This window comes from Oryctolagus cuniculus, chromosome 19 (assembly GCF_051225735.1).
Source record: "Oryctolagus cuniculus isolate XC-2025 breed Fujian yellow rabbit chromosome 19, ASM5122573v1, whole genome shotgun sequence".
In the NCBI taxonomy this organism is placed as follows: Eukaryota; Metazoa; Chordata; class Mammalia; order Lagomorpha; family Leporidae; genus Oryctolagus; species Oryctolagus cuniculus.
In genome coordinates, this window is record NC_142885.1 from 7,481,558 (window position 1) to 7,493,294 (window position 11,737).

General features: G+C 56.5%; 1 protein-coding gene across 3 annotated transcripts in view; it reads left to right on the forward strand.

The window, feature by feature from the left end:
• The window catches only part of RSPH10B (radial spoke head 10 homolog B), a 44,403-nt gene extending 33,265 nt beyond the window's left edge, over window positions 1–11,138 (forward strand). For 2 of the 3 annotated variants that reach the window (XR_016225787.1, XM_002723079.6), the window contains 4 exons: window positions 2,243–2,371; window positions 3,907–3,997; window positions 9,075–9,273; window positions 10,767–11,138. Coding sequence is in view for 2 of the 3 variants with exons in the window: in XM_002723079.6 (XP_002723125.3) it covers window positions 2,243–2,371; window positions 3,907–3,997; window positions 9,075–9,273; window positions 10,767–10,941 (594 nt within the window). In the remaining variant the exon portion in view is untranslated. The remainder of the gene's footprint in view (window positions 1–2,242; window positions 2,372–3,906; window positions 3,998–9,074; window positions 9,274–10,766) is intronic. The other variant, XM_089320916.1, reaches the window with a different exon arrangement.
• Window positions 11,139–11,737: the final 599 nt, after the last annotated feature.

The window sequence follows — 11,737 nt, forward strand, 5'->3', positions numbered from 1 at the left end:
TTACCTGATGTAGCGTAGAAATATATAATATAATATAAAATATATACACACACGGCAGAGAACTCCGAAAACCCACTGACCAAAACAAAGCCAATTCAAGAATGGAGAAAGGATTTATGCAGATGTATCCCAAAAGCAGCACGTGAAGATACTGCGTCACCGAGCCTCAGGGGATCGTGAGTCAGAGCCACCATGAGATACCACTTTGTACCCAAAACCAATCACGAGTGTTGGCGCGGCTGTGAGACCCGGCCCAGTGTGCGCTGCTGGTGGGAAGGTCGGATGGAGAACCACTGCGGGAAGCAGCAGTTCCACTTCCGGGCTAATACTGCACAGGCTGCAGGCCGCGTCTCAGCACACAGCCGGGACGTGCACGCAGCACAAGCCGCCTACACAGAATGGAATGCTCCCAGCCTTCAGACGGGAGGAATGCGGACAGGTGCCACAGGTAGGTGACCCCTGAGGACATCATGCTCAGTGAAATAAGCCAGTCACAGCAGGATAACACGGCGTGATTCCACTCAGACCAGGCGGTGACTGCCCCGAGACGGGAGGTAGAATGCCAGTTTCCCGGGCTGGGGGAAGTCGGTGTTTAACGGATACAGTTCCAGGGCTGGCGCTGTGGCGTAGCGAGTAAAGCCGCCACCTGCAGTGCTGGCATCCCCTATGGGCACCGGTTCCAGTCCCGGCTGCTCCATGTCCAGTCCAGCTCTCTGCTATGGTCTGGGAAAGCAGTAGAAGATGGCCCAACTCCTTGGGCCCCTGCACCCGTGTGGGAGACCCGGAAGAAGCTCCTGGCTCCTGATGGGTCCAGTTCCGGCTGTTTAAGCACTTTGGGGAGTGAACCAGCAGATGGAATGTCTCTCTCTCTCTGCCTCTCCTCTCTGTGACTCTGCTTTCAAATAAATAAATAAACCTTTAAAAAAAAAAAAAACCCACTGTGTAAGTGTTCGTGAGGTTTACGGTATGTGAAGAAGGACAGCAGGCCAGGGCTGGAAGAGGAATGGAGGATGGTGCTTTCTGGTTTGCACACTGAAGCAGGGCACCGTCCCTGCAGGCAGACTGGGCCAGGGCAGACACGCACTGCACGTCGTTAGAGACCAGTGAGCTGTGGCTAACACCAAGAGCTGAGGTTCCTAAGTCAGTAAAGGCTAAGTGGAATTAGAAAAACTACGTAATCCCAAAGAAGATGGGGAAGAAGGAAGCAGGCAGCACTAACAGCGAGGCGCAGGCATCGCTTCAAATGTGGCCAGTGACAGGCAGACCTGTCTACGAGAAACTCCGCTGAAGGACACCCGTGGGGAAGCGACGTGCCAACTGCACTGCTGCAGTGAAGCTGCGGCAGGCGCGTCAGCTTCAGAGTAAGGGTTACCAGGAGCAGTGTCATTTCAGGGTGACGGGGGTCAGTTAACAGAATCCTGCACAGGTGCACCCATTGCGTGGGCTTCAGAATACAGGTGGGAAGTGACAGGAGAGACAGAGGAAAAACTGTCCGCGGTCAGGGACTCGAGCCAGCTCTCGGACACTGGCAGCAGAGAGAAGATCAGTAAGCACACAGGAGACGAAGGACACGCTTCACGCTTGACCTAAATGAGGACAGCGGCAGAGCCCATGTTGATTTCCCCTGTGTGCCGGAAACACCGGGGTCATACAATGAGAGCAGCAGGCAGAATCCAGACAGACAGACCCATATGCACACGAGCAAAGAAGGCACAGATGGATTCCAACCTAATGATGCGAGGCCAAAGAATGCAGACCAGAAAAAGGTGCACACTGTGTGACTCCACGTATACCAAATTCTACAAGGCGTAAAGTCCTCTCCAGTGATGGCAATCACTGGTTGTCTGGGGATGGGGTTTCCAGGGGCACAAGGAGACTGGGGGCGACAGGCACGTTTGCCACGTGCGTCAGAACTCGTCAAACGGGCTGGCATCTGCCTGGCCGTGAAGCGGTGAGTCCTGTGTTAGTGCCTGGGTCTGATACCCACGTCCGGCTCCTTGGTTCCTGCTACCCACACAGTAGACCTGGAATGAGCCCCTGGCTCCCAGCGTTGATCCAGCTGGATGGGACTGACTGACTGTCCCTTCTCTCTCTTCACCCCTCTCCTCTTCCCTCACCAAACAGCACACTTTATGTGTCGTCTACTGTAACTCGACCAGACCGCACGGAGCCACACGTGGGGTCTGTCCGTCTGTCTGTACTTATGGAAACCACAAACGCTGTCTGTCTTTGCCCCATCCAGAGCGTCCAAAACAGGAGTCACAGTGCGGTCATGAGCCACGACTCGGACCCCGCTCGCTCCAGCAGCGCCAAGTCATCCTCCACCAAGCTGGCACTCCTGCCGGAAAGCAACAGGCTGTGGCGATCAGAGGTATGCGTCTACGCTTACGCGGAACCCGCACGCACCATGGAGAACAGCCTCCCCTCCTGTGTGCCAGGGACCCAGCCGTAGACACGACGGCCTTTCCCCCGGGGAGCCGACGGGCACAGCTGCTTACGGGCGCCAGGCATGTCCCAGGTCAGCTCAGTCAGGCCTGCACCTTCATCCAGGTCCTGTTGTTCTGTCCAGCAGGGAACCGTGCCCCTGGTCACTTAGCCAGGAAGTAGTGGAGACCCACAGGTGTGCTGCACCCTCACAGGGGGCGAGTGACGCGACGTGCATCTGGCCCTGGCACTTCCTCTGAGGCCGGTGGGAGGGCAGCCTCACCGCTGACACACCAGGAAGGAAGCTGTGGGATCCAAACAGGCTGGAGCTGGTGGACACGTGGACTGATGTGGGGAGAGGGGCGTGGGGTTTGAGAGGGAAGGGGAGGCCATGGGGAGCCCGAGGTTTCCAGCCTAAGCAGCCTGGAGCCTGGGGAGGCCACTGACTGTGGTGGGGGCGGTGTGAGGCCCCAGCTGCCTGCTGAGAGGCGGCACGGCTGGAAACGCCTGCGGTGCAGGGACGAGTTCTGGCTGGGACGGGAGGGCGGGAGTCAGAGCAGGCACCCGGCGGCTGCCAGAGCCCCGTGGAAAATGGAATTAGAAGATAGGTTTCTGGAGGGCATCGCATTGAGTGCGATGAGCCGGACACGGAAAGACCACCAGTACCACCTGTCCTCCCTCACACGTGGGAGCTTAAGCACACACAAGTACATACATGCACGCGTACATGCGTGTCCCTGTGAGTCAGTTCTGCTACAGGCTCTGGTCAAACTTTGTTTTAGATCACTGTCAAACAGCCGGTGTAGGTTGAATGATTTTGTGACTATTGTAAAGTTTATGGACGTGAAGCTGACGTGTTTGAATGATTACTGTTTATGTCTTTGCCTATTTTCCTGCTAAACTAGGATCTTTTTTTACTTTTTATTTGTTAAACTCTTTATTTAGTGGAACATTAAGCCTTTGACTATAATGTGAATTAAAAATACGTTATCTCAAAAATTAAAAAATAGGGAAAAAAGCTGCTTTTGGTGCAGAAAACTGAAATCTGTGCATACTTTTCTCATCATAAACATTTTCCTTGAAGTTTTTGAAAATTCCTCTGTCGTATGGATTTCAAAATTTTCATACCTAAATAAAACCTTTTTATTCTATTTCCCCATGAACTTTTTGAAGAACCCTTGTATATGAATCTAAGTACAATACTTTACAATTAACCATGTATAATTAATGTATTTAATAAATGCTTTCCCAAAAGCTCTGGGGGAGATTACAAATTGCAGGGGGGAAGCCCGTTATAGATGCAGTAACGCCGGTTCATTTCCTTCCTGGTGTAAAGCCAGTATTCATGAGGGCTAGAAGGGGTCAAATTAGCTCCGAGAATGGCCTCGTATTCTAGCCATGTTCCATGTAGACAACTGCTGTTAGTCCACAATGATGAAGTAATTATGTGCTTTATGTTTTTTTTTTTTTTTTACATAAAAGCCCAAGGTCAAGAGGTCTCTAAGTGATGAGAAAGTTTCCAAAATGAACTTTAAATCTGCAGGAAAAGGCCTCACGTTTTTGTCTGAAAATGGTGAGTATTAAAGACAGAACTTGAATATTTCTAACCGTGGCCCTGTATCTGTAAGCCACATGCGTCTACAATGTTTACCACTGTCCTGAGTTTTCTTAAGCCTGAAGATAATTCCGTAAAGCTCAGCTCGCAGCCCGAGGTATGACGTGATAAGATTCAGGGCGCAGAGCCAGTGTGGACACAGCCTCAGAATCAGACGTCAGAGACAGTAATGGCTCAGCGTGCACCAACGATGAGGATACTCCTTCGAGAACTGAGGGTGCTGGCTTTGAAAGGACAGTGTCACCCAGCCACTAGGAATTGAAAGCAAAAACCAACTGACAAAATCTCCAGCAAACCTCAAGTCCACTTCTGTATCATTCAGAGAAGGAGTACGGCTTCTTCTAAGACACAGCCTAGATGTGATTCACAGGCCAAACTATAAGCGGAGAAAGTTTACTAAGGGTTTTCACCATCAGGCAAGAAAGCCTCAACATGCAGAAAGGAGAAACAACAAGATAGATCTCTAAGCTGACAAACTACCAAAAGATGAGAACAAGGATTCAGAAGTCACAGGCGGAAAGGCAAGAGATCATGGAGGGTCCCGTAAAGAACACGGGAGCCACGGGGCAGAACAGACGTTCAAATCTGCGCGTCGGCAACATTCTCCAGAAGCGAACACCTGTGACCTCACAGCGAAAGGGCACGTGCAGACCTGGGAACACGGACCCCACCTGCCTCCCGACCCGGAGACGGAGTCACAGAGTCACCTCAGGGCATCCAGGCAGAGGCCAGATTCACCCCAGGGGAAGAGAAGCAGCTTCCGGACAGCAGCGCTTCCAGGCAGAAGCCGCCGTGTTGCCACCTCCCCAGGGCGGGAACGCGTGAGCAGGGACTTGACATCCAGCCTCCACAGGCGGCCATTCGCAGACAGCAGCTCGTCCTGAGAAACTGACGGCAGATGGAACGGACTCAGCCCAACCCAGCTACTGTCAGCGGCGCCCTGGAGCTGCGGTGAGCTCACCCTGCCCTGCCCGCCGCCCCAGCAGTCCTTCCCGGGCAGTGCACCGCTGGAAACAGCCGTCTCCCCCTGCGCGCCCCACTCCTAGAACAGACGCGGGAGAGCAGAGGCTGCGTTGTGGGCACGGCTGCCTTTCCAGAGCCTAGGCAGTGCCAAGGTTGTTTTACGGACTCCGTAACCATTTGCCGAGTTAAAGGATTAATGGATAACCCCACTGTCTACTCAGAAAATCAAAGTGCATCGATCAAAAGCGGGTGGACCCGGGACTGAGGAATCGGCCCGTCCCACGTGGGCCGCGTCCAGTTCCTGCCGCGTCCCCGCCGTGAAGGTGGTGGTTCTACAGCTGCGGCTGGAGGCCGGCCTCAACCAGGTCAAGGCCTCCCAGGCGGCTGCAGACCAGAAACGGCTCTGTGCAGAGCGTCCAGCGCCACCCCTCTGACTGGAGTCCCTTCGCACCCCGGTAGTCTGTGTCTTTGTGGTCAGAGGAATGAGAGGGCCCTGAACCGCTTCTCAGTCACTAGCGAATATTCATGCACGAGACATTTGAAGCCCGCACAAAGTGTCCCTTCACGTGCGCTGTAATATACAGACTTGTGCTTGTCAGTCCTTAACAGCCACCTCTCTGAATGGTCAAGAATTTCTGTTTCACCAGATGATTATTTAATACACACTGGCAGCAGCACGCAGTGAAATACTCAGTATTAAAGGGGGGCAGGTGTTGTGGCACAGCAGGCTAACACCTGCATCCCACGACACAGTGCTGGTTTAAGTCCTGGCTACTCTGCTTCCAGTCCAACTTCCTGCTAATGTGCCAGGAAAGCAGATGGTGGCCCAAGTACTTGAGTCTCCGCCATAGACAGGAGAGTCGTGGATGGAACTCCTGGCCCCTGGCTAGGCCTGGCCCAACCCTGGCTGCTGCAGGCATTTGGGGAGTGACCTAGCAGATGGAAAATCTCTGCTCTCCCCCACCTTTGAAATAAACCTTTAAAAACTGGGACTTGAACCAGCACCCATATGGGATGCCAGCATCACAGGCGGCAGCTCTACCCTCTATGCCACAGTGTTGGCCCTGAAATATTTTTTTTAAATTGTAGGACTTACATGAAGAAAACCACTAACAAAACCACAACAGACAAATGGGATTACATCAAACTAAAAAGTTTATCTAATGAGGGAAACAAACTATGGATTGGGATACAATATTTGGAAGCCAGGTATTTGACAACAGGTTAATGTGCAAAATATATAACAAACCCCAACAATTCGCTAGTGAAAACCAAATACCCTGATTTACAAAGGGACAAAGGAAGTGAACAGATGTCTACAGAGGACGACACAGAAATGGCCACAGGCATGAGGAAAGATGCCCGCTCCAGCAACCACCAGGGAACTGCAAATTAAAACCACAGGAGGGGCTGGCTCACTAGGCTAATCCTAGTGAAGACTTTTCTTTCTTTCTTTCTTTCTTTTTTTTTTTTTTTTTTTTTTGACAGGCAGAGTGGACAGTGAGAGAGAGAGACAGAGAGAAAGGTCTTCCTTTGCCGTTGGTTCACCCTCCAATGGCCGCCGCGGCCGGCACACTGCGCTGATCCGATGGCAGGAGCCAGGTGCTTCTCCTGGTCTCCCATGGGGTGCAGGGCCCAAGCACTTGGGCCATCCTCCACTGCACTCCCGGGCCACAGCAGAGAGCTGGCCTGGAAGAGGGGCAACCGGGACAGAATCCAGTGCCCCAACCAGGACTAGAACCCAGGGTGCTGGCGCCACAGGTGGAGGATTAGCCTTAGTGAGCCACAGCACCAGCCTCAAGAATGGTTTTCATCAAACAGGCGAAAGACAGCAAGTTCCGGTGAGGTACCAAGAGAGGGCATCCCTGTAAACTGTTGAAAGGGGCTCACTTAGAAAGCTAAAAATAGAACGTTATGATCCAGCAACCCCTCCTCCAGGTTTACCCCACCCCCACCCCACCCCAGGGAAACGAAGTCAGAGAGGCACCTGCACTCCCGGGTGCACTGCAGCACCACGCACAGCAGCCGCGCCAGAGCCGCGTACACGTCCACGGGGGAATGAGTGATGGAGGCGCGCTGTGCACGCACCACGGCTGCTCCGCCAGTCTTAACCACGTACAGCAGCCCCCGAGTCGCGCCCCTGTCCACCGGGGACAAGGATGGAGGCGCGCTGTGCACGCACCACGGCTGCTCCGCCAGTCTTAACCACGCACAACAGGCCCCGAGTCGCACCCCTGTCCACCGGGGACAAGGATGGGGGTGTGCTGTGCACGCACCACGGCTGCTCCACCAGTCTTAAGGACATCCTGCCGTTCGTGCCCACATGGATGAACCCGAAGACACCATGCTACATGTGGTCAGCTAGGAACAGAGGGACGCACAGCTGTGTGGACTTACCTATGTGTGGACTCCAAAGCTGAGTGAAGTGGTGGCTACCGGGGCCGTGGGGAGATGCTGGTCCCAGGCAGGAAGGTTCGGGCAGGAGCACCACCGCAGCAGTACACTTCTTGAGCTCCGTTGCACACCATGATTACAGGCACTGTGTCTTTAAGCTGCTAAGGATGTTCACTACGGCATTGTTTACAACGTGTGAAAACTTTAAAAAGAAACCCTCGGTGAAGATGATGGCACGCCCATGCAGCAGAAGCACTGACACCCATTCAGAACCTTGTGTTACTGACCGCGGACACGGCGCAGGATCCCCGTTAGTTCGCTGTCTGCTCTGGCTGTGCGGTGTTGTCACCGCAGTGCTCGGCACGGGGCCCGCACGCAGCGGTGAGCAAGCTTCACACCTGCAGTTAGCCAGCAGCCTCCCCTGCCTGTCCCGTAGAGGCTCTGTCTGCACATGGTGGCCATGTGTGTGGACTCAGGACTGGTCAGTGTTCCTCAGCCTCTCGCCTCACCTCTCCCCTGTGAGGTGGGGTGGTTATGGCTCCTCGTGTAGCTGGGGACACCTCTAGTCTCTCCTCTCCCCGTGAGGTGGGGTGGTTATAGCTCCTCTTGCAGGTGGGGACACCTCTAGTCTCTCCTCTCCCCGTGAGGTGGGGTGGTTATGGCTCCTCTTGCAGGTGGGGACACCTCTCGCCTCTCCTCTCCCTGTGAGGTGGGGTGGTTATGGCTCCTCTTGTAGCTGGGGACACCTCTCGCCTCTCCTCTCCCTGTGAGGTGGGGTGGTTATGGCTCCTCTTGCAGGTGGGGACACCTCTAGTCTCTCCTCTCCCCGTGAGGTGGGGTGGTTATGGCTCCTCTTGCAGGTGGGGACACCTCTCGCCTCTCCTCTCCCTGTGAGGTGGGGTGGTTATGGCTCCTTGTGCAGGTAGGACACCAGGGCACAGAGACTGTTCACTTGCCAAGGTCACACAACTAGTAAGTGGCTGGGCGGGGCCTTGAGTCCAGGTGATGCGGCTCCAGTCCCGCGCTCCCAACCGCTGTGCCCGGGCCACAATCCCAGTGGCTCACTGCCCACACCCCCATGTACAGTTCTCACCCAAGACCTGGCTGCCACACTCTCCTCACACTCCAGAACCCGGGAGTCCCTGTGGATGCGCACTCACGAAAACCCAGCGCTGGCATCGTGGCTCCACCCCGCCCTCCTCGCTGGGCCCACCGAAGTCACTCCTGGGGAGGGGTGGGGGGACGCTGGTGGGACAGCTTCTTCCCCGTGCCTGTCCCAGCGCGCCTGCCGTGTGACAGCACAGGCCGAGAGGAGGACGAGGCTTACTTACCTGCCTGATTCAGGATTCAAACAGAAAGGCAAAGCGAGCAAGAGCCTTGCAAGAGGCTGGCTTGTGCTTCCTGAAGCGGAGACGTAACTTGCTGAAATGTTGACTGCAGTCTCCAAAACCCAAAAGACTTAGCTGTGTGGGGCCTGGGGGCGGGGCCTGGGGGCGGGGGCGGGGGCGGGGTAGCCAGAGACCCGCAGGATGTGTTGGTGGGCCCTGCCATGGCCTGCTCCTGGCCCTGCCCAGTGCCAGGAACCTGGGAGAAGCCCAGGACTCCCCACCCAGCAGAGGAGGGCCCGAGCAAGACCCCCCAACCTGCTGATGTGCAGCTGAACCCGCCTCCCTTGCAGAGAGATACGAGAAGCCCAAGAGTGACCAGAACGAAAAGCTCAACGTGTGGATCAACAACTTGTACGTCTTCTTCGTGAACATCCTGTTCGTCGCCTACAAAAGGGAAGAGACTCTTAAGGAGAAAATAAGGGAAAACCGGCTGCTCGAGGCAGCGATGGCTCAGCAGAGGAAAAACGAAGACGAGGAACTGGAGGCCAAGTAAGCGCGACGCCCAGCACCCTGCCCCGAGCTGCGTGCGCTCGCTCTCCGGTGGCCCCAGAAGCACCCGCGCCGGATGCTGCCCGGCAAGCGCACGGCCTCCCAGGGAGCCTGTGCTGAAGGCAGTACCGGGTCCCTGCCCGGCCTCCGCTCCTGCCCAGGTGTCTCAAGCCTGTTGCTTGCCAGGTGCTGTACTCCCTGGATCCTGAGACAGCGTCCAAGACGCCCAGGGCGCTGGAATGGGAAGTCTGTCCTGCCGTGGGCTAGCGGACGCCTGTGGCAGGGGCCTGCACTGTGTCCATGGCGCTGGCTGCCAGGGAGCACACAGGGAGGGGCTGGACCTTCCACGTCACCCCCTCGGCCTCTGTACTGCAATGGGTGGGCATCAGTTACTGACGGCCAGTAGGTGGGTGTGGCAGCCACAGGGTGGTGAGCGCCCGACTCTGCAGGGGCAGGGGCGCCTCCAGTGGGGGCCCTGCGGCCCCGCCCTGGGTGCCTGCGTCCCGCCGTCCACTGCGTCCCTTCCACCTGAGCCTTCCTGAGACCTGCCCTCTCCAGCAGGGGTCACGGGCACCCCCAGCTTACGGCTGGCTGGGCCGAAGGTCAGGAGGCCGGACGTGACTGGCACGTGGAGCCTGTTTTGTGGGGTCTGTGCCAGCTCTGGGACAGGGTCCGGACTGTGGGGCCCCGGGGGTGGGCATGGGAAAAGGGGCCTCACCCGGGCGTCAGAGCTGTTCCCTTTACTGTGGCTTCCTTGATCCTGAGAACGTGGGGCTTGCTCACGCACAGAGAGGCACTGGGAAGCAGTGGCTGAGACACAGGGACAGATAGAGACCGCCTGGGTTCAATGCCGGCCCTGTGACCTCGCCTTCAGTGACCTTTGGCAGGGTCCTCCGGTGTGCCTCCGTTTCCTCATGTGTCAGGTGGCGATAAAGCCACTGTGGTGCTGTCTGCCCGGGCCCGGGGGGCGGGAGCGTGCAGTAGGCGCTGCTCTTGCCTCCTCAGAACCCGAGTCCTGCGGCGACACTTGCCCTGGAGACGGCGTCGTATCCGTGAGGTCCTCCCCAGGCCGCTCACTAGCTGCTGAGCTGCTGCAGGGAGAAGCGTTCACTGCACACTGGGTACACGCTCGGCTTGTTTTAGGCCGTCAAGCTAGGACATCACTGTTAGCCACGCAAAGGAGGACGCCCTACCAGCTCCACGCAGCCTAACAGCCGGCTGTGACCCTGCAACCCCTCTCAGGGCCCCTGGGTCCTGCCCCAGTCCTGCCCCAATTCATCTTCCTGATGAAGCACACCCTGTGCTGGGCCCTGCACCCACGTGGGAGACCCGGATGGAGCTCCAGGCTCCTGGTTTCCATCTGGCCCGGCCCTGCCTGTCGCTGGCACTTGGGGAGTGAACCAGTGGCTGGAAATTGACCCTTCTCCCCCTTTCAAATACATTTTTAAAAAGCAGAAGGAAGAAATAAGGCACTTTCCTGTGCTTGCCTTTAGGCTGACTCTCTTACGAGAGGAGGAGGCAAAAAAACAAGACCAGGAGGTTGACATCACTGTCATCAAGGAGCCGATGGACGCCCCGTCCATCGTCCAGACGCCCAGCCCACCCAAGGAGGACACGTCCACGTCCCAGTCCGGCAAATCCATCTCCAGTAAGAAGAAGAAGAAGTGAAGGTGGCTGGTGCGTGAGCGGGCTCAGCACCGCCGGTTCCCCACAATGAAGCCGTCCGCGCTCCCTTCTCAGCTCACGGGGCTTCAGGTGTTCTGTGTGGCAGCCCCGCCCAGATGCCTGCATTTTGAAAACTGAGTTAAACAGAAGGTATACACAAATGAACCGTAAATGAATGTGCATTAAATATGTGTCCAAAAGATCAAGGTGTGGTACCCGTGATTCAGTTTAGAAGCTGAGAACTCGGATCAGAAGGGGGTGGGGAGGGGTGAAGGTGCTCTGTTTCCTAGGGGTGCCCTGCCCCAGCTCCACACCCCCAGCCATCACCTCTGGGTCCTCCCCACAAATGCCCACAGCGCTGCCCAGCCTGGCTGGAAACCGCCCACCAGCAGCCCCAGCAGGCAGCAGGAAGGAGAGGAGCAGGCCCGCCAGGGTGGGCGAACAAACACTTCCAGTCCTCGTCAGTTAGAAGGTCAAAGCCCAGCCCACACCGTCCACAAGAGCAGGGGGCACCCAGCGGGCAGCTGGGGACAGGGAACCGGCCGGGGAACCTGGGGGCGCACGCTGCCTGCCCCCAGCACACCCCACCCCCAGTCAGACCCGATCACAAGGGGACTCACCACAGCGCTTCCCTTGTAAGGGAGGCGTGTCACACCACCCCCAGGATGCAGACTGGAGAGGGCCACCCGAGCCCTGGTGCTGCCGACGAAGCTCAACCTGCACAGCCGCGACAGGGATACGAGCAGAGATGGCGGCAAACAACCCAGAACCCACGGCGAAGCCGAAGGGACTCTAGGGA